Genomic DNA, 24,811 nt, shown 5'->3' with positions numbered 1-24,811 from the left:
TCCTCATCTTGCCCCCAGACAGGAGGCAGGACACTGAGCCAGCAGAACTTACCGCTGTGCTTGCCCTCCCTTTCCTTTTGTTTTTTCCTCTCTCCTGCCACTGCCAGAGGAAGAGCAGGATAGTCCACCAGTCACACGCTGCTCTTTGCACAAACCTGCTCAAGCAATTCCCCTCCTGACATCTCTGAGAAACTCTTCAGTCTCCGAGTGAGTCTGTGGGTGCTGGCTTTAATCATCATCTCCGGTGGATTACAACAGCTGGATGAGAAGATAAAGGCTTTTCTCTCCTCTTCTCTTTCTCATTCCTTCCTTTTCACTTTTCCTCCTGAAGTCAGAGCAGTTCCCAGCCAGGAGGCATGGTGCTGGCGGGAGCCCTGTGCAGTCTCCTGCTCCTCTGCCTGGTTGAGGAGGGCATCAGCAAAGTGAGAAGATACTACATTGCTGCAGTGGAAACCAACTGGGACTACACCCACAGCGACCTGCTGTCCGTGCTGCAAGCGCCTGCAGGGTAAAGCTCTTCCTTTTGCAATTCTAGAACCCTGCCCTGGGTGTTCTCCCACCCTGGCATGTGGCACTGTGAGCTTGGCTCCAGGCAGGCAGGTACATGGGGGACACCTGGCAAGGTGGGTGCACTGAGCTGCTGGTACAGCTGGGAAGGGGTGGTGTGCTGGGGAGTCACAAAGTGCAACCTCTGATGAGGGACAGGTGGAACTGAGAGAGCAAGATGCAAACCTGCAAGTCTGTGCTAGGAGCCACGAGCTGATTTTCCAGCCTGTGCTTTCTTTTCTGCTCTGCATCCTGGGGGCTTTGGGAAGTGTGAGGGGAGACGGGCACCTGTGACTCCCCGGTACTGCAGAGGAAGGTTGGCTGTGTCCCCCTGACATAACTCTGAGCAGCAAAGGCTTTCCACTGTGTCTGCCCCTGGTAAAATCCAGCTTTAGTTATTTATATCTTTGTATACATTACATTACTGGGGCTGAGATTTTTCCTTAAGGAAATGAAATTTATTTGTAGCATTTGGGCAAAGCATGGTATTCATGCACAGTGGCAAGAAGGAGGAAGACATGGTGGTTTTGCCTGTGTACTTTGAAGTAGGAAGGAAAAATGGGAGTTGCACTGCTCAGGCATCAGGATGGCGCTGTCTGGAGACCCAGCTGGCTTGGCCATGCATGGCTGTGAATGTTCTGAGGTTGGTATGGAGAATGGACCTGGATGGCTGCACCCCTGTGGATCAAGGTGTGCCCATTCCCTCTGCCCTGGATCCATATCCCCTTCCCCAGACTCTGCTGAGGCAGTATCAGCCCATGACCCCATCTCACACCCACAGTGGCCTGAGCAGTGAAGAGCTGTGGTCAGGCACTGGAAGCCAGGCTCTAGGGATGACCCAGGTCAGCCTGACTAGCTGCTGTAATCAATGTATCCCAGATATGTCGTTTTCTCCCCTTTTGATTACTTCAGAAGCAAAATTGCATCCAGCACCCCCCCATTTTACTAATCCCCCCTGCCCTGCTTTCACTGATGTTGCCCTCAGATCCGTTAGGCTATGCTAGAGATGATGACTTCCCTCACACTGTTAATGTAGCCCCGTGGCTTTCATTTCAGCACTGGCTTTATGATGCACTAGGGCACTATTCCTGACCCTGGAGTGACTCAGGGACCTGACCCTGCCTGGGGATGAGTGGGGCATTGGCAGGCAGTGTGAGGTTACTCATCCTTCTCTAAAAAGGGGGAAAATAACATTGGCTGTCTCAGAGGGACTTGCTGGTGTGCTCCAGCCTGGAGAGGCAGAGAACTCCTGGGCAGTGCAGCTCCTGGGGAAGCCGATGAGAACCAGGGCTTGTTTCTCATAGCTGTTCCCAGCTGCATGATGGTGCCTTTTCCCTGGCCCTGCAACCTCAGCCCAGTTCCCTGCAACAGAGGAGGGCACAGGAAAATGCCAAGCTGGATATAAGGGGCATGCAGGAGTGAGCCAGGAAAGTGTAGCTGGCAGAGCTGCCCCTGGAGCTGGGCTGTCCCTGAGCTGTGTCTGTGCTGCGTTCTGCTCCACATCTCAGTGTACCAGCATCTCATGGCAGCTCCCAAAGGGGCATCTCCAGCCAGGACCTCCAAACCTCCTGTATGTATCCAGGAGTTTCTCTGGCATGTTTGTAGAAAGCTCTGTCAAATTAATGGGCTACAACACACCAGGCCAGTGCTGCTAACACCTTCCCCAAGATTTCAGTTTCTCTTCCTCCCAAACACAACCCCACCAGCAGGGTCAGAGCCAGGACCAGCACATCCTGCAGTGACCCCAGGGATCTCAGCTCAGACATGGAGCTGGTGGACACGTAGCAGCAGCTCATGTCTGAGTGTTTTGGCAGTGCAGGATGTCTCCCAGCTCCAAGAGATGAACAGATAATGTAGCTAACAATGCTGATCCAAGGTGCCAGAAACTTATCGGCCTGCCTCAGCTCCAGCTGCCATTGGGGAAGGAAGTTCACGGGGACCCCAGTTAGAGGACTGGCCAGAAGAACTTTGATCAGACATCCCTGGGCTGAACTCCGCCTGCTTGTCTCCTGTGGGCTCCGCTCTGCCAGGATTGGGACCCAGCACTGAGCCCTGTTGTCACTAAGAGCCCTCCCAGCCATGCCCCTGCATGCCAGCAAAATCCCCCTGGCTCCAGAGGATTTCTGCCTTGTTTACTGCTGAATTAGCAGGACCAGACCATCATATCTCAGAGCTGCATTCTCAAATTTGAGCTTTCTGTGAACTAGAGATTAAGGCACAACTTCCTGAGAGTGGACAGCTGAGTGTCAGCAACCCTGCATCTCAGTTACCTCCCAGTGTGGGGACACAGTGGAGAGCAAAGCTGGGGCAGGACCCCACTGCCATCAAGCCAGAAATGATAATGGTTCATGGGCAAAGTCAGCTGAATGCAGTGGCACTGCTCCCTGGGGCTGGGTGCCTGCTTCCTGGGGGCTTCCTGCCAGCCTGGATGGGGGGTTACAGGAGCTGGGGGTATCTGTGGGGTTACAGGAGCTGTGAGTGGGGTTATAGGAGCATCTGGAGGAGCTGGGTATCTGGGTATGTGGGTATCTGTGGGGTTACAGGAGCTGTGGGGTATAGGAGCTGTGGGTATCTGTTATCTGTGTGGGGTTATACAGGAGCTGGGGTGCAGGAGCTGGGTATCTGTGGGGTTACAGGAGCTGTGGGTATCTGTGGGGTTACAGGAGCTGTGGGTATCTGTGGGGTTACAGGAGCTGGGTATCTGTGGGGTTACAGGAGCTCTGTGGGGTTACAGGAGCTGGGGGTATCTGTGGGGTTATAGGAGCTGTGGGTATCTGTGGGGTTACAGGAGCTGTGGGTATCTGTGGGGTTACAGGAGCTGTGGGTATCTGTGGGGTTACAGGAGCTGTGGGTATCTGTGGGGTTACAGGAGCTGTGGGTATCTGTGGGGTTATCTGTGGGGTTACAGGAGCTGTGGGGTATCTGTGGGGTTATAGGAGCTGTGGGTATCTGTGGGGTTACAGGAGCTGTGGGTATCTGTGGGGTTACAGGAGCTGTGGGTATCTGTGGGGTTATAGGAGCTGGGTATCTGTGGGGTTACAGGAGCTGGGTATCTGTGGGGTTACAGGAGCTGTGGGTATCTGTGGGGTTACAGGAGCTGGGTGCCTGTGGGGTTTTCATGGGCTCCCATCCTGCTCTGCCCCTGAGGAGAGGGGACACTGCTTTCCCCACAGCACCCTCCAACTGCAGGTGGCTTCCAGCCAGTGTTGTGAGGGGGAGTGTGCATTGCCTTTCCTAAATTTGAGTCACTCTGTCTCCTTCCTCTTCCACTTGAGGAAGAGTTGCAAAGGGAAATGCTGCTCGAATGAAGGCTTAGTCAGAGCAGGACAGCAAACCTTCCCTGCTTCTTAAGTGGGAAGAAAACACCACCTGGCTTTTGCTCCAAACAAAACAAGGCTGGAAAGGTCTGTCTGATTACTGGAAATGGTCTTAGTCCTGGGGCTGATAAGTCAGCCTCTAAAATCCTTGCAGAAATTCATGCCTTTGTTATCCTGATAAACAGGCTGGATTCCTTCTGGAAAATGAATTTGTTAAGCTTCTTACAGATAGAAAGTGGCTAGCAGAGATAAATGGGGTGTGAAATACATTCAAGGCTCCTTTATCTTCCTGCTGTGAAGTGTAAATCCCATTTTGGGCAGAAAAGAAATAAATGTGGGGACATTGCTCAGACACAAAGCAAACTGCCACTACCTGCCAGCAGCCTGACAGTCTCTTTCCTGGGGGGGAGCTGGGGAGGATGTGGTTACACGTGATGTGATCTGTTTGCCACACCTGAAGGTGCTGGGGTTGGGGTGGGGGTGGCTCCAGGGCAGAGGTCACCATGGCACTGCCAGTGCTCTGTCTCTGCTGCCAAGGAATCATGAAGCTGGACAAGGCATGAGGCAGCAATGCCTGCTGCTGTGTCCTGTCCCAGCTGCATCTGGGTATGGCCTTGGGTCTTCTTCCATCATGACTAACACCACAACACTAATCACTGCCCTGTTGTCATCTGTATGCTGAGCAAAACATTCCCAATCATACCTGGGAGCTGTCAGGAAATCCAAAGGACACAGCAGGGTGAGCAATCCCTGGGGCTCCAGCAAGCAAGCTGGTGGGAAGGGAAGGAAGAGGATGGATGTTGCCCATGCAGGGATGGGTCTGTGCAATCAGCCTTGGCTTTCTTTCCTCCTGCAGCATTTTGGGGCATGCGGGCCCACGTCTGCCCCTGGCCGGGGTCCCTCCCCAGTATAGGAAAGCTGTTTTTGTGGAGTACCCTGATGGCTCATTCACACAGCCCAAGCTGAAGCCAGCGTGGATGGGTAAGAAGCACCTGCAGTGTGGGGAACTCCAGCAATCCTTGACAGCCACCAAACTCATCATGGTTTGGGTGCTGGCTGCTCTTCAGCCCGGAGCAGGAAAGCAGCTGGGTGGATCTGGGTATGACAGAGCTCCTGGGGGCGCAGGGGGCCTTGCTGGAGCTGATGCTGCCGTGCTGCACAAGGGATAACCACTATGTGGGCTTGTGGAAAGTCAGGACCCTTTGGGGCTTCTGGCAGGGTGTGAGCTGCCTGACCCCAGCTGCCTGACCTTACTGTCTTATCCCCTTCAGGCCTTCTAGGCCCCACCATCCGAGCAGAAGTCCATGACACAGTGGTCATCACGTTTAAAAACCTGGCCTCCCGCCCCTACAGCCTCCATGCTGTCGGCGTGTCCTACTGGAAGGCGTCGGAAGGTGAGCTGGCAACATCAGGTGCTGCAAGTCCTTGTGTAGCACCTCCTGCTCTGCCACCTGCCTGCCAGGTGTGCATCCCTCCCTCACCCTGCTGTTCATGCCCCTCTGCAAGGACAGATGGTCACAGAGATGGCCTAGCTTGGGGGAGCAAGGACCATGGGAACGTGACCATGCCCAGCCCAGAAATGAGCTGAGCAAACAGTGCAGAGCGAACCTGATCAGGTGTAGAGGTAATACACAGCTTAAACCTAAGGCTGCATGCTTAGGGCAAGGAAGACTGTGCTCTCCAGCCTCAGGGCAGGTGCACAGCCCAACATGTGAGCCTGGCACAGCTCTGCTACTGCCCTGAGGCCTGTGGGACTCACTCCTCTGGGATGGAGAGGGGCTGTGTTCTGGGTTGGAGGAAGATGTGCTGGGGATGAACCTTCGGCGACATCTGGCCATTTCTTTGGTTTTAGGAGCAGGGTATGAGGATGAGACCAGCCAGCCAGAGAAGGAGGGGGACAGGGTGGATCCTGGGAAGACACACACATATGTCTGGGAAATCCAGGAAAACCAGGGCCCGACGGATGACGACTCAGCATGCCTGACCCACTCCTACTCCTCCAACACCAACAGCGTGAAGGACATCAACTCTGGTTTGATTGGAGCCCTGCTCGTGTGCCGACCTGGTAAGGACAGCACAGGGTGGGGACAGACCAGATGCAACCATTATTAAAAGCAGAATAATCACAGATGCCTTCCTGAGGCCGAGCATGGCAGTGGAGTCAGTGAGCTGTGCTCAACAGAAGTGCTCCTGGGGTTCAGTCTTGAAATCCTGATGGCACAAGGTACAAGGAGATGTGACTGGAGTAAGATTTGTCATCTCTGGCTGAGACATATCCTGAGGTAGTTGTCCAGACCTAGAAATGACTGGGCACTGTCTGCAGGCTCCAGTGACTCACCAGGAACGTTTCTCCACTGAACAAAGGTCTAAGAGCAGGCAGTACAAACTGACCTTTTGATGCCTTCTGGGGGCAGCTGCCTCTCAACCATGGATTTTTGGGGACTGCAAGACTGGAAGCAGAGCTGTTGCAATTTGAGACATGACAAAAGCAAACCACAGCCTGGCCTTGGTTTACCAGTTCTTGAAGAGCACAAAGGGAATTCCCTGGGTGATGCTTGCTGACCTTTAAAGAAATCCATCTCATTGCATCTTGCAGGGACCCTGGAGAGTGATGGGAATGAGGGCCTGCAGAAAGAATTTGTGCTGCTCTTTGCAGTGTTTGATGAAGGTAATTGCTGACTGAGTGGTGTCAGATCCTGCATTCAGCCAGGTCTGAGGCATTTGCTTTGCCACGTGTGTTCAATTAATGTGAGCACAGCTTCTCAGCACCCACACCCCCTCCCAAGGGTGTATGCCAGCCAGTGTGCTGCTGGTCCATTACTGCCCCTGCTTCTCTTCCCCACGTGCAGGGAGCTTGCAGCCCCCTCCCGCAGCTCTGCCATGCCATGCCCTGGCCCTGTTCCCATCACACAGGTGAAGAGGGGAGTCAGTCCCTGTCACGTGTAGTGGTCATGCTCACACCCATGCAGAGCCATGGCCAGGTGTGCTGTGGGTTTCCACGGGCACCACACATGAGAAGGTTTATTTTGCTTTGAAATGCTCTCAAGTGAAAGCTGACTGCACCCTCCTCTGTCCACAGGGAAAAGCTGGTACTCTGAGCAGGGTTCCCCAGCAGCTGCTCAGCCCCAGGCTCACAACAGGACAGAGCTGCACACCATCAATGGCTACATCAATGGCTCACTGCCTGGTGAGTCCTGCTGGGACAGGGACACGGGCAGGGGGGCATGGGAGCTGCTAGCAGCAGGGGTGGAGCCAGGTCTGTAAACCTGAGGTAGCTTGGGAAAGGATGCAAGAAAAGAGATCAAGAGGAGTTTCCAGGTGATGGATCTGTTAGGCTGTGTTCACCTCAGAGGGGGTCTTATTTTTCTGCTCCTTGATGTGCATTTCCCATTTACAGCAGAGCAGGAGCTGTTTCCAGCTGTCTGTGTTGCCAAGTGCAGCTGACTTCCTTGGAGCTCTCCAGGAATAATGCTGGTAGCAGAGTTTTATCTTTTGTATCCCTGTGAACAAGGCTGGAGGTAGCATTTAGCTCTAACTAAATCACCTTCATAGGATTTTTGGAATAGAACCATGGAATTATTTAGGTTGGAAAAGACCCTTAAGATCATCAAATCCAACTGTAAACTTACCACTGCCAAGTCTACCACTAAACCATGTCACTGAGTGTCCCACATACAAGTCCTGGGCAGCCTGTTCCAGTGTTTGACAACCCTTTCAGTGAAGAAATTTTTCCCAGTATCTGACATAAACTTCCCTGGTGCAGCTAGAGTGATAAGATCTTCTCTCAGACTCCTCTTCTTCAGAAGAGCAAAAGAAAAGGCTGGGTTTGATCTCAGCGAACACAAAAATTGCTGTTTTCTGGTGTTCCCTGGGAAAAGATCCAGAGCTGAGAGTGAGGAATCTCCAAGACAAACTGGGAAACTGTCAGGAGAGTCATTACCACCAGCAGCTTTGGCGAACCACATCCTAAAACCTCCCACTTAGGTCTGGCCATCCTCCAGTAAAAAAAAAAGCAAAACTCCTGTAAATTCCCTGTCCTGATGGGTTCATAGAGGTTAAGAGCTGAGGAAGCCTCATGGTCAACCACCATCTCTGCACAGTGGGTTTTCCCTGGAGAAGTTATCCACCTCCACTCAGCATCCCCCTCCCTGGATGCAGCACCTGGCCTGAGAGATGTCTGATGGAGAGCTGGAAATGGAGAGCTGAGGGCCTTGGGATGGAACCTCCACCCAGTTTCCTCCAGGCCCTCGGGATCTGTTCCAGTCACCTCTGCACTCTGCCAAAAGCGAGCCTTTGACGCTGTATTTGACTTTGTTTGGCTTGAGCTTCCATGAACTTGTTATTCACTTCCCTGCTAGATTACAGAGCCCTTCAGCACATATCAGTTTCTCCCCAGGAAAGTATTTTTACAATGCAGTCAAGTTCTTTCCCATTTCCTAAGCACACTGAGCTCTTTGAGTGTCTCTGAGGAAGGAATTTTCCCCAGCACTCAAATAATCCTGGTGACCCCTCTCTGCCCTTTGTGGTATTTCAGCTACTGCTGAGGATGTGCTGGAGCCCTGCTCCAAATGCAATGTTTTAGTATCAGGCTTGCCAGTGTTGTGATCAGACAAATGACTCTCCTGTCCAGTGCCCATTTTCCCTATTTACAGAGTCAAGGAGCACATCTCTCTCTTTTGCCACTGCATCCCACTGTGAGCTCCTACCAGCAACCCTCCCAAAGTCCCCCAGCCTGTGAATGTAGTCTTATCTCAGGGGGATGATGTGACAAGTGCTTCTATTTTGCTCAGTCCACATTCATGTGTGGTTTCTCCAGTCTGAAGCCAGAACAGGAGCAGGGGACTCTACCAGCATGTGTCAGACTTGGAGTCTGAAGAGTGGGGACAAGGGCTGGGCACAGTGCTGACTCCTGGCTGCTTTCCTTGTCCCCTGGCAGGTCTCACACTGTGCCTCAAGAAGCAGGTCCACTGGCATGTGATCGGGCTGGGCTCTGGGCCAGAAGTTCACTCCATCTTCTTTGAAGGCCACACATTCCTGGTGAGAAGCCACCGTCTCAGCAGCCTAGAAATCTCCCCTGCCACATATCTCACAGCCCAGACCACGCCAGGAACAGCTGGCTGGTTTCGGATGTTCTGCCAGATACTGTCCCATCAGCAAGGTAACCTTATTTTCCAAGAGCTTGGGGGAAGAGCAGGTCAGGGGATGGCCTGGGCTCAGGGCTCTGTGCAGTGCTGCAACTCCGAGGCCCCTCCTGCTCCCTAGTGTTACATCCACCTGCAGTCTGGCCATGCCGGATGGCATGGGTTGATCCAGGCTGGCCCATTTGATGGGAGCAGTAGTGGAGAAGATTTCCAGGCAGGGCTTGGGTGGGTGCCTTCCTGTATTGACACATTAATGTGACCCTTTCTCCCTGGCTGGTCTGAGCCCAGTTGGCATGGAGGCCTTTGTGAAGGTGGAGGAGTGTCCTGAGGAACGCCTGCTGAAGATGGGGAAGCAGTTAAACGAGCCAGAGGACCTGGATTACCCTGAGGAAGATGAGGAGACTTATCATGTGATCCAAGTGCGCTCTTTTGCCAAAGACAGGCCCATGACCTGGACTTACTACATTGCAGCTGAGGAGATGGACTGGGACTACGCCCCTGTGAAGCCAGTGTCTCTGGACAGGTGAGAGTGGGCATGTGTGCTCATGAAGCTGCTCCTCAAGGCAGCCCTGCCAGCTCTTCCCCTTTTCCCCAGAAATTGCTTTTCATTCTGCCCAGCCTGGACAGTTTTGTTCTTCTTTATTAACACTAACAGTATGGATGCAGGACAAGAATGGTTTTGGAGAGGCCATGGGAAGGCAGGACCTGGCTTTGCTCCATTTTACCAAATGCCCTGCAGAGACATTTGTCTCCAGGGCATTTGTCTCTGTCACCAAGGCCTCTGGAATCAGTCCCTTCTGAGCAGATAACAACTCCTGGTGACCTTCTCAGCCATCTGCCCGGTTCTTGGATGATGGAAGGTCTTGCTCTGTTTCTGACAGTGTCCTGCATGTGGCCATCTGCTCTCTCTCTGCCTTTGCCTGCAGAAACATGGCGAGCCTGTACCTGGAGCCTGGCCCACAGCGGGTCGGTTCAAAGTATAAGAAAGTGGTGTTTGTGGAGTATGAGGATGCAACCTTCAAGAAGCGCAAGGTGTCCAACCAGCAGGACAAGGGAATTCTGGGGCCTGTCATCAAGGGGGAGGTGGGAGATCAGTTTAAGGTAAGAGAAATGCTGCTTTCCACTGTAAGGGGAAATTTCAGAGCTTGATGCTGTTCCTACTAATAGCTCTTGGCTTGTGCAGAGGTCTGGCTTAAGTCATTCAGGTGTTCTCTCATGTTTGGCAATGTTTTCAAAGTTCACTGGAAAGGCAGATGGTACTGGCAGCTTAAGGTAAATATTCTCAGTAAGATGCACAGCATATGGCCCAGTCCCTCTGATTTGATTTCGTTGCAGGTGTCTTAGGAACTGTGTGAGTTCATACATGACACATGGCATCCAGCACCTTCTTCTGAGGCAGGAGTGTCCTCTCATCTGCTCTTCTCCATTTGTTTGCTGTTACCTCACTGCACTGGGGACTGTCACTTTTGTCTCCCGAAGTGCCTCTCCTGACCACTTGACTTGCTTGCAGCTGCGAGGAACGAGATGGTTTCCAGCAGCTTGATATTTCTGCTCCCTCCCTGGGGTTCCCTGTGCAGTTGTGGGCATGTGACAGAGCTATTTAGAGAAATAAAGGAAGGGCTTCATGCAGTGAAGTGGGGAGCACTTTAAAGCTCTTGATTGCTGTGCATACTTCATGTCCTGGTCCTCTGGGGCTTGGATTGATGGCCCTCTTCTCACTCATGTGTAAAGTAAGACTAAAGAAAACAACTTTTTCTTTAATAAATCTGATATTTTCATGCCCTCCTTAAAACAGACACCTCCTAGAACAATGGACAGTATAGGCTCATCAGAGAGAAATTGTGGTTTCTTGTTTTCTGACTTTGTGATCCCAGACATGTCTGGGTCCCTCCTGTTGATCACTGGCAGGTAGCTAACCCCTGGGCAGTGCTGTCCAGTGTTTCCCTCTCTGCAAGGACACTGAGAGCAGTTTCCAGGGCTTACAGTGATCAGAAACCACCAAACATTCCTGCTGCCTGTCCTCGTTTCAGATCGTGTTCAGGAATCTAGCCAGCCGACCCTACAATATCTACCCTCATGGCCTCACCAGCGTCAGGCCCTACTATGCCAGGAGACCCTCACAAGGTAAGACAGGCCATGGGAACTTGGGATATCACCTGGCCATTTTTCTGGGTCAGGAAATTCTCCTGAAGCTTATGGTGAGACTCGTTGTCCACTCATCCAAACACCTGAGCTCGGCAATCCCAGGGATTATGATGATTCTAAGTTCATGTTCCTATTGGTGCCATGTAACCCTGTCTTTAAGGAGGGCTTCAATGATGACTGGGAGAAGGGGCATTTTCAACCAGGGAGCTGGGACCATGTTAATTGGTCCATCCTGGAGGCCTCCACTTTCTGATGTGGCAGGAACCATCCTGGTGATCCTGCCTGTGTTTGCAGTTTATTTACAGCCCTCATTCCCTGGGCTCTCTCTGACCTGCATTTGTGTGGGGGTTCATCGTGATTTAGACTCTCCCTCTTGCAGCTTTGTAGTTTTTGCTCTGGGGTTGTTTTTTCCCTCCAGGTTTTATTCCCAGAACTGCTTTTACCCCTTGTTATTTTGCTCCCAGGATCATGACTTGTGCAGGGCCATCCCACATCCCACCAGGATCCTGGGATGGGCATGGGTGGCTCCCTCTGCAGCTTGTGTGGTCAGGAAACTTTTCTGAGCTCTTTTAAAGAGTGGGATCACCCCTTGCAGGAGTAGCCCAGACATAACTGGTCTGCTCTTGGGCTGTGTGTTGCCAGAGAAAAATGTGAAGGATATTGCTATTGCCCCTGGGAAGTCATTCACCTACAGCTGGAGTCTCACCACTGAGGATGGCCCAACGGAGGCAGATCCTCGCTGCCTCACCCGTTTCTACTACAGCTCCATCGACCCCATCCGAGACACTGCCTCAGGCCTGATTGGGCCCCTCCTCATCTGCTCCAAGAAGTCCATGGATCAGAGGGGGAATCAGGTAGGTCTTTCCTTTGTTGCCTCAACTTCTAGGCTGAAAGGCTGGAACAACTGTGGTGGGTGAATAGTTAAGTAAACCCAAATTTGTCTGTCCTGTTGTCTTCAACCCTACCAGCAGTCCAAATGCCTATGCCTTCCCCAGCCTCCCTTGCATGCTCTCTTTTCCCCAAATCTGCACCCTAACTCCTGTGAAATAGCAGTAAACTTCTCCATGCACCCAGATTGAGACCTGACAGCTACACTGGGCACCAGATCTCTGATCAGACCAGGAATAATTTCTTCCTTCTCTTTTCCAGATAATGTCAGACAACATGAAGTTGGCGCTGTTTTCAGTCTTTGATGAGAACCACAGCTGGTACCTGGAGGAGAACATCAAGAGGTTCTGCTCTGATGCAGCCCATGTGGATACCCAGGACCCCCAGTTTTATGCCTCCAATGTGATGCACAGTGAGTACTCAGCCAGGGGGTCCCTGCAAAGCCCCCACAGACACAGGCTCATCCCTGCCCCAGGGAGTGAGCAGGAGATACACAGCAGCTCAGCAGCCATGGAGGGAATTTGGTCTTGAAATGTTTCACCCCTGCCCTTTTCCAGCTATTAATGGCTTTGTATTTGACAACCTCCAAACAAAACTCTGCCTGAACGACGTTGTGTACTGGTATGTCCTGAGTGTTGGGGCCCAAACAGATTTCCTCTCCATCTTCTTCTCTGGAAACACCTTCAAGCGCAACATGGTCTTTGAGGACGTGCTTACTCTTTTCCCATTTTCTGGAGAAACAGTCATCATGAGCTTGGAAAAGCCAGGTTAGTGACATGGGCTATTCTGTCAGCCATGGGCTTGGCATCCCAGCAGAGACCAGCGAGCACTTCCAGCCAGTTTCTGATTGGTGCCCCATTCCTATTGACAGTTCTGAGAGTAAAGGGATCCACAGCCTGCTAGAACAGCAAAGTGAGAGGCAGTGATTAAATCTTTCAAAGCTTAAGTCAAAGAAATTGAATTACGGTATTTTACTTAATTAGTAGGGTGTGTTAAGGTCACACACGTTGCCAAACCAGTAAGCTGGCTGCAGTAACACGAGCCTGGTGGACATTTGCAATCTTGGCTCCAAGCCTGGAGGTCAAGGAGAGTGGCAGAGCTCTCCCTGCTGTGGGTTCAGCTGCTGGTCATGCCATTTATCTTCACTTTTGCAAGGATAGAAACCACAGTCATGGAGAAGTCAGAGAAAAGATTTGCTTCAGAGTTCAGTTATATTTCCCCCCACTCAACACTTTTCCCTTAGAGCTGTCAAACCATTTCCTCCTCACAGAGAAGACACAGGATTTACCATGTGGTTGCAACACTGATAGGAAGGTCATGAGCACTGCATCCTGAGCCAAGCTGTCAGGGTTTGTAGACACCCCAGGAAGCTTTCTACAGCCCAGCCAAGCCTCATATCCGTTTGAGCTCAGATTCCTCTGCTTCCTCAGAAGCAGAGCAGCAGCTCAGCTGGCAGCAGGTGGCAGCTCTCTCCAGCAGCACAGCTCAGAAATCACACATCTCAGCCTCACTGCTGGGGATGTGAGAGGCAGCCTTTCATTTCTTTCTCCTCCAGTGAGAGAGCTGTGGTGACTGTCTTTGGGAGAGAGGTGTGTTTGACAGCACCATGATGTCTCTGGGGGTGGGTTATGGTGGCTGCTGCTGCTGGAGGCTCTGTGGGTTCTCACTGCAGTAACTGCTCTCACCAAGCTGTACTTGGGCCCTCACAGGTGTGCGTAGCTCACTAGGCTCTGCCAGGAAACACCAGCCCTGCTGGTGGTGCTTGTAAGGCTCTGATGTTGCCAGCAACACTGTGGGTCTGGCTGTAAGACACTCTAGGGACTACGAAAGCATGGAATCACTACCATGAGCCAGAGGCTGCCTGAAAATACAGGTTGCACTAGCAAAGGAGCATGGGAATGGCATCTCTTCCAATTTCCCACTGAAGTGGGCTGATGGTATCCTTTTGGTCTCTCTTGAGACAGGTGTCTGGACGCTGGGGTGCCTAAATCCTGATTTCAGAGACCGAGGGATGCATGCCAAGTTCAACGTCTCGCAGTGCCAGTATGAGCAATACACTGATGGGGAAGATTATGTGTATCCCGATGGGGAGGAGGTTGCCTTTGAATTCCAACCCAGGGGCTTCTCTAAAAGAAAGAAGTCATGTGTGAATGAGCAACTGAACAACATCACCTCTTCCAGAAATGAGATCGAGAAGACCAGATTGTGCCTGACAGAACATGGGGCCCTCCTGAGCAATGGCAGGACTTCTGATTCCTCTTCCAATGGCACATCAAAATTTTTAGAAACAATGACAAATCCACATGATATTTCCATGTCTTCTCTGCCAGAGACGAACTATGACCCAGTGTCCTATGAGTCCTTCCTGGAAGATGAAGAATTATCAAAAATCATCAGCCAGGATGAAGGGTTTGGAGCAGTCCCACCTGGAGAACACTTGGCGAGTGTCAGTGGAAGGGTCCATGGTACTGTGAGCTCAGAAGATCAGCAACGGCTGCACCAAGCCACAGCAGCTCCAGGAGATGCTCTGACAGGAATGAAAGTGACAAAAACCCCAGTGCTGCAGGAGCCAGTAAAAGAACTGACATTCCAGTCTGGTGGTAGGATAGAGAACCTGGAAGCAGAGCCTCAAAAGACAGCTACTCATGCAACAAGCTTGTGGGACTCCATTGCTTATGCTGCTAGCAAAGCCCCTCTTCAGGAGAACAGGAGCTCAATTCACCAGGATGATGTGGAGCACAACCTGGCACTTCAAGATGTGTCTTCACAGGGTAATGAGGACAAGCTGCTAAAAGGGGCTGATAAAATATCATTTAACCTGTATGACTCAGAGGAGACAGTCAGTACAGCCCTGTCTTTAAGTATTGATCACAACTCTTCCTCCACATTGAACAATCCTTCTGCACCTCCAGATGAGACAGAAGATAATAGGACTTCTCATGCTGTGGTTCCCAGTCACGTCATAGAAAGCAATTATTCATCAAATGACCTCGATGCTAGGCTGGTAAAAAGGCCTCAGAAAGTGGTTTCACAAGGCTTTTACAAAACTTTTGAAGAACAAAATGTTTCTTTGTCAGACAAACCTGTACCAGGAGAAACCTTCACAGATGAGAGTAACTCCTTGCCTGCGAAAAGAGGCACAGAAAAAGCCAGTGGACTTGCCAAAGGCCTTCTAGACACCACCTTTGCAGACACCAATGACCTTGAGCCATCCAGCTATGTAATGACAGAAGAGAGGGATGAAGTAATTTTGAAAGAAGTGTTTCAGGATGCTAAAGAATTAGCAGAGCTGGACAGTATTGAGTTTTCTGAATCGAATGTTGTGACCAATGACACCAGGCCATTCCCAAATGGCTTCTTAAAGAGCTCTGAGCAGTTTCTGAGACACAGAGTTACAGCCAGAAGCCCTGACTGGAGACCTAAACAAGCTAGGTCACTGGAGAGCAGAGGTTTGGGTCTTCCCAACACCAGCAGCAGAAAGCCCCTCTCTGATGGTAACACAGCAGAGCAGGGTGTGGCCAGCCAGCCTCCTGAGACAGCAGTGAATAAGGAAGCCCCAAAGGCGTGTGGACCTCATTCCCCATTTTGCATCACTCGCTTCAAGAAGAGGTCCTTGGTGTCAAGCGACACCTTGCCTGAGGTGATGGCAGCCCCACAAAGCCTGGAAGAAAGATCCAACGTGGTTGAGAGGAGGCTGCTCCCAGGCAGGGACGCTGTACAGGCTGATGGGATGTATCCTGAGGGCAGGCTGAGCACAGACAGGGGGGTGCAGGGCAGCAGTGACGGGGCTCAGCACAGCAGAGACTCCCTGCCCTCACAGGGAGCACTGGGGACAGGACCGGCAGAGAGCAGCTCAGAAAGGCAGGTCGCTGCTGAGGCTGCAGACCTGGCCTCAAACTGGGACCCAGTCTCCCCAGGGGCTGTGGTGAACATGGGGGACTTGCACGGCCCAGGTCTGGCAGAGCTGCAGCCAGGCAGAGCTGCGGTGTGGGGGGCTCCTGGGAGCGAGCAAGCTCACGGGAGAAGACACACAGAGGAAGAGACAAACTCTGTGGAGCAGCTGGGTCGGTCCAGTCCTGAGCCTCAGCAGCTCAAGGCCAATGCCACAGAGGACCATGTGCCTGGGAGAATGTCTGGGCAAAGCCCAGAAGGAATGTCCCTGAAATCAGCCATCAGAGAGAACTGTTCACTGTCTCCAAGCAGTCCCCCTCGCAACAACAGCACCAAAAAGCCAGCAGAGTATGTGCAAGACACTCCTCATGGATGTCAGGTGCTTGGCAGGGAAGATGTCCTCAGAGAAATAGGGAAGACAGAGGGCCAGGGCCTAGGAGAGCCCAAGGAGGATGGGGAAAGAAACAGCACAGCTGGGGAGAGGAGCCACATCCCAGGACAGAGGGAGGAACCAGCCCTGAACAATGGGACACATTCCAGCCCCTCAAAGACTGCCAAGACAGACTATGATGAGTACAGTGACACAGAGCAGACCATGGAGGATTTTGACATGTATGGGGAAGAGGAGCATGACCCACGCTCCTTTCAGGGGGAGATCCGGCAGTACTTCATTGCAGCAGTGGAGGTGATGTGGGAGTATGGGAACCAGAGACCCCAGCACTTCCTAAAAGCAACGTAAGTGTGATTTTCCTGCATGCATTCCTCCTGCACTGCGTGGCACAGCACGATGCATGAGATGGCATATCCTGGCAGGCAGGATCACAGTTCTGTACCAGCCAAGCAGCCCAGGGGAAGGATGCTCCCAGCATCTCCCCTCTACCCAGGGGGTTTAAACCTCCAGAAACTTTGAGCTTCCTCACAAGTGGGTCAGGGATGCTCTGGCTCTCTATCCCCCTGACCTGTAACAATCCTGCCATGGCTGTTCTCACTGTGGGACAATGTCACCTGACTCACCTAACTGGCATCCCCCTGCAGGGACCCCCGAAGGAGCAGGGGGAAGCATTCCTGGCAGTACCGCAAGGTGGTTTTCCGAGAGTACCTGGATGATTCTTTCACGCAGCCGGTGCAGCGGAGAGAGCTGGATGAACACCTGGGCATCCTCGGGCCCTACATCAGGGCAGAAGTTCAAGATGTCATCATGGTGAGTAGAAAGTTCCCATTTCCTATAAAACCATAAATCCCCCCGTTGTTGTTGGAGTTCAGCCAGAGGGAGTGCTGAGGTGGGCCTGCAGGCTCTGCAGTGCCCATGGGTTAACCTTCAGGGCTTGGGAACAGGAGCTGCCCTGTTGGCATGTGAATGGCACCAGACTGGGATTCAGAGGGACCTCAGTGGCTGGAGGAGTAGGCAAGCAGGAACCTCAGAGTGTTCAGATGCAAAGCCCTGGACCTGAGACCCAACCCCTGCAACAGCATGGCCTGATCAACTCCTGGGCTCCATGGGGAACCTTTTGGGTGAAGGGATTGCAAAAAGGGTGGTGAGCTCAGCAGGGCTCAGTGCAGCTCTTTTAGGTGCTCTGTATGAGGGCAGGCTTGGGCTTCCCACACTACCAAAGGTCTTTCAACACCTTCCTGAGAAGAAGGTGAAAGGCTCAGGACCAGGACTTGTGTCCCTGGAGAAGTTGCCCAGTTATCACGGAAATCTTCACCAGCATGGATGCAGCACCTTTGGGCTCCAGAGAAAGTAATGTAGCTGACCTTGCTTCCATTGAGCAGGCAAAAGGCCTCATCCTGCTGACATGAACCCAGGATGTGCTTTCAACCAGAGATTGCATTGCACAGCTACAGCTTGTGTTTCAGCAGGGGTTGGCCACTGGATGGAGACCAGCTGGAGGCCTGGGAACCAGGGACATTCTTCCCACCAGCTGGCTGGACCCACCACCAAGGTCCAGAGCACTGTCAGCATTGCTCCCTCACAATTCCACTGCTTTGCCTTCCCTCTGGTGCAGGTGACATTCAAGAACCTGGCCTCACGGCCCTTCTCCTTCCACTCCACACTGACAGCCTATGAGGGCACAACACAGCAGGGTGGGGTGGTGCAGCCCGGTAGCCACCAGAAATACTCCTGGAAAGTCCTGCCCCAGATGGCACCAACCACACAGGAGTTTGACTGCAAGGCCTGGGCTTACTTCTCCAACGTGGACCTGGTAGGTGGGAGTCTCCATGGGGCATCCCAGGAAGGGGAGGAGGGCAGCATGCCTGGGTCCTGGCTGTGAGGTCAAGGAATTTCCTATGGGGCTGTGCTGAAAGCAGCTTGGGGCTGTGTAGATTCTCAGGTGTCTAATACAATGATGAATACATGCTGGTCCTCTTCCTCTTCCTCTTCTCCATTTGGTTTTCCCCCCTTTCCCCAATTATTCCAGCTTATGAGGCTTGCAAGAAACCAGCATTCTGCAGTTCCTTACCCCTATGCCACATCTTCCTGAATCTGGCCCCAGGGTCCAACGCAGTAGTGACTGTTGGACAGCTGGACAGACAGACACCACGTCTCTTGAAAGCACATGCAAACACTTGCTGCCCAGCCTTTCTTAGCTCAGTGAACCCTACATATGAATCCTTCCCTGCACGTGCCCCACAGTGGGAGCCAGGGATGCAGACGGGTTCACCGCTTTCCTCTCTGCTGTGCCTCTTGCTGGTGTCACGCTGCCTCTTGCTCGGAGGCAGACCCTCATTTCCTGGCTCCCTGGCAGGAGAAGGACCTGCACTCAGGCCTCATCGGGCCACTGATCATCTGCAACCGTGGGGTGCTGAGCTACGTTTTCAGGAGGCAGCTGGCTGTGCAGGAGTTCTCCCTGCTCTTCACCATCTTTGACGAGACCAAAAGCTGGTACTTCCCGGAGAACGTGGACAGAAACTGCCGCCCTCCCTGCCGGCTCCAGCTGGACAGCCCTGACTTCAAGAGAAACCATTCCTTCCACGGTGAGGATCCTTGCCCTTGCCCTTTCCATCCCGCAGCCTATATCAGGATGGAAATACCCCGGAGCCTTGAGCCCCTCCTGACTGTGCCTTTCCCAGCCATCAACGGCTATGTGAGTGACACCCTGCCTGGGCTGGTGATGGCCCAGCAGCAACGGGTCCGATGGCACCTCCTGAACATGGGCAGCACTGAGGACATCCACTCTGTTCACTTCCACGGGCAGCTGTTCAATGTCAGGACCAGCCAGGAGTATCGCATGGGAGTCTACAACCTTTATCCTGGTGAGAGGCAGAGTGGGCACTGTGCACCCCCTCTGCCAGGGCTTGTGCCCTTAGGAAGTTTCTGTGGGGGAATACCAAGGAGGGGGAATGGATCTGGACCATTCTGTCCCTGTGCTTGCACAGCACTTGGCACAGTGGTGTCCCATTACAGGCAGTAACTCCACTCTGCTCTGCTCTCCGTTCCTGTCCAGGTGTCTTTGGCACAGTGGAGATGTGGCCCTCACACGCTGGGATCTGGAGGGTGGAGTGCAAAGTGGGAGAGCACCAACAAGCCGGAATGAGTGCCCTCTTCCTCGTGTATGACCTGAGTGAGTGATTTCTTTGTGCCCTGACCCATGTGAGCACACACAGAGCCATGACCAGTGTGTATTTGAGCTTCCTCCCCCAGATCTCTCGGCATTTCTCTTGGGGTGACCCAAATGGGACCTTCTGTGTTTTCGGTATGAAAAAAAGTCGCTACTTCAGCCCTTGCCAACCTGCAGAGCCCAGCAGAGAGCAGAGTCAGGGACGCAGCTGGGGTGAAGGCTGAGAGACCAGCTTCATTGGCCTGCAAATATTTACTCCAAAAGCTCGTTTGCCAAATCTGAGATTCTCTAGACCTTCCATAAAATGCATTTACCCAAGGAGGTGCATGCATGGGTTGGTCCCTGCCCATGCTGTCAGTAAGGTACAGTGCTGCCTAGCCATATATCAAGAGGTAAACTGAGGCACAGAGCAATGACAGGAGGCAATGAGTGATGCTGCCTGACTGCAGGCTGGTCTGATAGAAATAGCTCCAAGAGCAACTGCAAAATCCACAGTAAACCTCTGATTCCACCCCAGAACATGTTTCTAACTCACCATAAGTAAGGACTGGGGAAGTGGTGTGGAAGAGTAGTATTTTATCACACTGTGACAGTCTCTCTCCTGTTTATGAAAGAATATTAAATGTCAGCCAGAAAGTGTTGCCATAAGTTAAAAATCTGCTTAAGATTTCAAATTTGCATTTTCCCTAGGAGCATTTGACATGCAGTGGAGATGCCAAGGTGTGACAAGTCGCTAATAATAATGGTTATTATAAAAGACAAGCATCTCTGTGCTCAGAGACCAGAAGAGACACAGAGACAGGGGTGTCAGGTAGACTTTCCTTTAGCAATGTGATATTTGTTTTCAAAAGATGCTGCCTAGCAACAAAAAGGCCCAGGAGCAAGATGTGGGTATAAGGAAGAGACACTTGTCAGCACTGCTGGGACATTAGGACATGGGAATGAGAGGTCATGGACTCAGGGAAAGGAGTTTGGCAAAAGGCTGCTGGGTCTGATGCTGGAAACTCTCTGCTCTTGACATGGGGGATGTAAGCAAGAACTTCCAGCTATCCTAAAATCCAGGGATGGATGTGGAAGCCTCTGAAACCTTTCCCTTGGTATGAGAGAAATAAACCTGGGAGCTCCTGGGGGCTTACAAACCTCCCTGAGCCTGAAGGCTACCCAGCCTAGACTTTTGTTGTCTAACCAACTGTCCCTGGTTTCTGTTCCCTGCAGACTGCCAGAATGCCCTGGGTATGGCCTCAGGTGGCATTGCAGACTCTCAGATCACGGCCTCAGGACAGTATGGTGAGTAGCTGGAGGGCAGGTGGGGTCAGGGCAGCTTCAACCAGCAGAACTCACGTTTGCCTGCCCAAGTTCTGCAGCACTGAGTCCCTGGTAGTGGAGTCCTTCCTCCATCTGTGCCCATGCCAGCATCCCAGTCAGCACCCGGAGCCTTTCCACATGGCTGGCCCATTGTGCCAGTGCTCTGCCACCCTGCATGTGGCTACTAAACCCCAGGGTGATCCTCAGGCCCAGTGCTGTGGATGCACCTCTCACCTCCTTGGGCAGCACCAAGGGCCAGCAGCAGCCTTGTGTCTGTGCTCTCTCCTTGCAGGGCAGTGGGCTCCTTACCTGGCCAGGCTGGACAACACCGGCTCCATCAATGCTTGGAGCACCGACCGCAGCAATGCCTGGATCCAGGTAAGAGTGGCCTCGTGTCTGAGGCACCACTGGGGGCATTGCAAGGCCATGCTCATGCAGAAGGGCTCATGGATGGGCAGTGCCTCCCCAGCTATAAACAGCTATTCCTGCTGTTTCCTCTTCCCTCTGAGAGGGGAGCACTAAGATCCTAATGGCAGCTGCTCTGCTCAGGTTGCTGCTGGCCTGGCCCCCATATCCATCCTCAGTGCAGCAGAAGAATCACTTAATGGTCCAGCTGCAGCACTGGATTGTGCAAAAATCCCCCAAGACCAAGGCAGAACAGCTCACCTCTCCAAACAGCTCTCCCCTGCTCACTCCCAGCTGTTGGCTGACTAGTGCCCTTATGAACAACTGTTTTAATTACTTTCATGACCAGTGCTCAGTTATGTCAGGAGCAAGCAAGTTTTCGGGGTTTTGGGGCATTGCCTGAACATGGCTTGGGTTTTCCATCAGAAGTGAATCCCTGACTTTCATTCTCAGGTGGATCTTTTGCATCCCACCATTATTCATGGCATCAAAACCCAAGGGGCCCGACAAAAATTCTCCAGCTTCTACATCTCCCAGTTTGTTGTGTTCTACAGCCTTGATGGGCGAAGATGGAAGACATACAAGGGGAATGCCACGAGCACACAGATGGTAAGGTCAAGGGTCTTGAGCAGAGTGCTCTCCACGAATGGGGTGTCCTGGGGTGAGGAGGGCTGGGGAGCTCTGTCCACAAAGCAGAACCCTCCTGAGCCCCTGAGATTAGGGCAGGAACAGAGACCATTCAGTGCCAAGTGACTGAATCACAGATCTGCAGGGGACTTGCTGACTCATCTGTCTGAATTTAAATTGTCTGAGCTACCTCTTTCCACCATCCCAGGTGACTGTGAGGTCTACCTCTCAATGTTATGTTGTGTTTTACTTAGAGCTAGGCTTAAGATCATTCCTGAGTATCTTTTTTGACCTCAAATGCAAATATGCCTTTCTAAAAATATTGTGATGATTTGGAGAATCTACAGTTGCTGGAAAAACCCACAACCTAAATATGCAAAAGCTGATCAATCCATTGGGAGAAGAGTAGCCAGAAACGCCTCCGTTGTGTGCACCATCTGTGGCTACAACTTTTCCCAGGTTCAAATGTTTGAGGACTGACTTTTTTCCTTATTTTTCTCACCCTTGTTTGGTGAAAATATAAAACCAAGTTAATTTGCACAGACCCAAAGCTTCTTCTTCTCCTTTTCTTTCTCAGTGGCCTACTCACACCTCTTTGACCTGAACCTCATCTCAAATCATATCCCTGAGTTGTCATTTTTGCAAGAATGGTGATAAGATACAGAAGTGCCAGACATGAACCTTCTTCTCCCCAGTAATCCTTGTCCTGCCTATCTCTCTTTCCACTGGTACAACAACCTTTTCCTCCCTTCCCCTGCAGCTGTTTTTTGGAAATGTGGATGCAACTGGAGTGAAAGAAAATCAGTTCAACCCCCCAGTGGTCGCCCGGTACCTCCGCATCCACCCCACGCACTACAACCTCCGGGCCACGCTGCGCATGGAGCTCCTGGGCTGCGACCTCAACAGTGAGTGCCACCCTCACATCCCAGCCACCACAACTGGCCTCTGCTCTGCTCTGCTCTGCTCTGCTCTGCTCTGCTGGGGTGCTGAGCGCCAGCTCCAGATGTGCCCGGACCCCCAAGCAGTTATGGAGGAGGAAGGAGGGAGCTGGAGGTGGCACTGAGGTGTTGAGGGAACAAAGCTGGAAAGTCTCATTGTGGTCTTAGAGATAAAAATACCAGAGGGAGAGCCGGGGGCCAGCTGTCACCAGCTTTTTTACTGAAGCACAGGAAACTTCCAGAGGCAGCTAAGCTGATAGATGGGGAGCTGCTGCCTCAGTCTGAGGGAGCAGTAAGCAAGCAGAGACAGATGCTGTTGGCTTTTAGTCTGGTTTTGCCAGTTGAAGGTGAGATGGCTCTGATCAACAGTGCAGCCTGGGGAAATGGTGCCCTGGGATCGTGTCTTTGGCTTTGCACACCTGCTCTGCAGCAGCTAAAAGCAGCAGTGGCTGTGCTGTCAGCCCATGCCCCAAACCTGCCAGCTGGCTCTGGAGCAGCTGTGCACAAGCACACCTGATCGCACAAATGCAGGGTGTCTTCCTCCCAGGTATTCTTGTCCTCCCCCTGGAGACAGGTTCTCCTTCTGTTTCCTTACACCAGAAATTCTTCACATTCCTCTTAGATAAAATTTCCAGGGAGAAAAGAAGGTGTGGGTAGTTTGGCCAGAGCCATGCTGCACACAGGGGCCCCACGCAGTGCAGGGACCATGGCATTGCAGCAAGGCACAGAAGAACTTGTAATCAGAGCAAAGACATGCAGGGACAGCTGGAGCAGTGAGCAGGCAGAAGGCATCTCTATGGTGGGTCTGTTCTAGCCCCTGACAGGCACTGCTCCTCTCTTCCAGGCTGCTCCATGCCCTTAGGAATGGAGAACAGAGGGATTCCTGATGAGCGCATCTCCGCGTCCTCCTACAGCGCCAACGTCTTCTCCAAATGGACACCGGCCCTGGCCCGCCTGAACCTTCAGGGCAGGACCAATGCCTGGAGGCCAAAGGTAGCCTGTGTGAGGAGATAGCAGGCAGGCAGCTGGGAGCCCAGCAGGGTCTCCTGGTCAGGGCTGTGTGGGAAGTGTGTGCAGCCACAGGCACCATGCAAGCTGCACACTCACTGCCACGCATTTAGCATCCAGCAGCTCCAAGCAGATGCCTGGTAGGGCAGATGAAGCAGAGGGAAGTGCAGGGCCAGCTTGGTTTCAGCTGCAATGAGTGTGTCTTTGTCATTGCTGCTGGAGGGTTGAAGACAGTCTGTCCTTCCCCAGAGCAACAGCCCCAGAGAGTGGCTGCAGGTGGACTTCGAAGTAACCAAGAAGGTGACTGCAATCATAACCCAAGGTGCCAAAGCTCTTTTCACCCAGATGTTTGTGAAGGAGTTTGCTGTCTCCATCAGCCAGGATGGCGTGCACTGGAGCCCAGTCCTGCAAAATGGCAAGGAGAAGGTAGGCAGAGCTGCTCTGTGGACAGAGACCATGGCCACCACCCCCAGGGCAGCAAGCACAGCCCTTGGCAGCAAACATGCTCACAGGATTTTTCTCCAAGAGCAGTGATCCAGGCTGTGCTTCTTCCTTCTTTAAAGCATTCCGAGGGGTGTTTGTCTGGCTTGATCCTGTCCTCGCTATGCCAACAGAGGAAAGTGCATCCCTGGTTTCTCTCTCCTCTCCAGATTTTCAAGGCAAACCAAGACCATCAGAGCACAGTGAGGAATACCCTGGAGTCCCCTCTCTTTGCCCGCTATGTGAGGATACACCCCCGGCAGTGGCACAACCACATTGCCCTGCGAATAGAGTTCCTTGGCTGCGACACTCAGCAGGAGTACTGATGGCTGCAGGGCCAGGAAGAAGCACTGCCAGCCCAAGGACACACACACATCACACCAGGCACTGAGCCCTCCCCAAGGCTGGAGCCATCCCTCCAGGGGCCTGGCTGCCCCTGCTGCTGTGGAAGAGAAGGGCTGCAGAAGTGGCTGGGTCATTATCTGCCTTTTCCTGTGTCTACCAGATGCCATATACTCAGATGTAATGATGAATTAAACAGTAATTTTCCAGTATTTCCC

At 52.4% G+C, this 24,811-nt stretch overlaps 1 protein-coding gene across 1 annotated transcript; it reads left to right on the top strand.

The window, feature by feature from the left end:
• On the top strand, positions 1-24,811 carry F8 (coagulation factor VIII). Its single transcript, XM_038123011.1, has 27 exons — positions 1-207; positions 332-508; positions 4,720-4,844; positions 5,135-5,257; positions 5,716-5,928; positions 6,460-6,531; positions 6,943-7,050; positions 8,800-9,021; positions 9,293-9,527; positions 9,931-10,105; positions 11,035-11,128; positions 11,792-12,003; positions 12,299-12,449; positions 12,595-12,804; positions 14,002-16,663; positions 16,964-17,129; positions 17,935-18,132; positions 18,676-18,904; positions 19,001-19,183; positions 19,375-19,491; positions 20,704-20,775; positions 21,086-21,171; positions 21,652-21,807; positions 22,586-22,730; positions 23,608-23,756; positions 24,021-24,197; positions 24,422-24,811. Exons 2-27 carry the CDS (start codon positions 357-359, stop codon positions 24,575-24,577), a joined length of 6,588 nt encoding a protein of 2,195 aa, XP_037978939.1. The 5' UTR covers positions 1-207; positions 332-356; the 3' UTR covers positions 24,578-24,811.

This window comes from Motacilla alba, chromosome 4A (assembly GCF_015832195.1).
Source record: "Motacilla alba alba isolate MOTALB_02 chromosome 4A, Motacilla_alba_V1.0_pri, whole genome shotgun sequence".
In the NCBI taxonomy this organism is placed as follows: Eukaryota; Metazoa; Chordata; class Aves; order Passeriformes; family Motacillidae; genus Motacilla; species Motacilla alba.
This window is presented reverse-complemented; position numbering and strand designations above follow the sequence as displayed.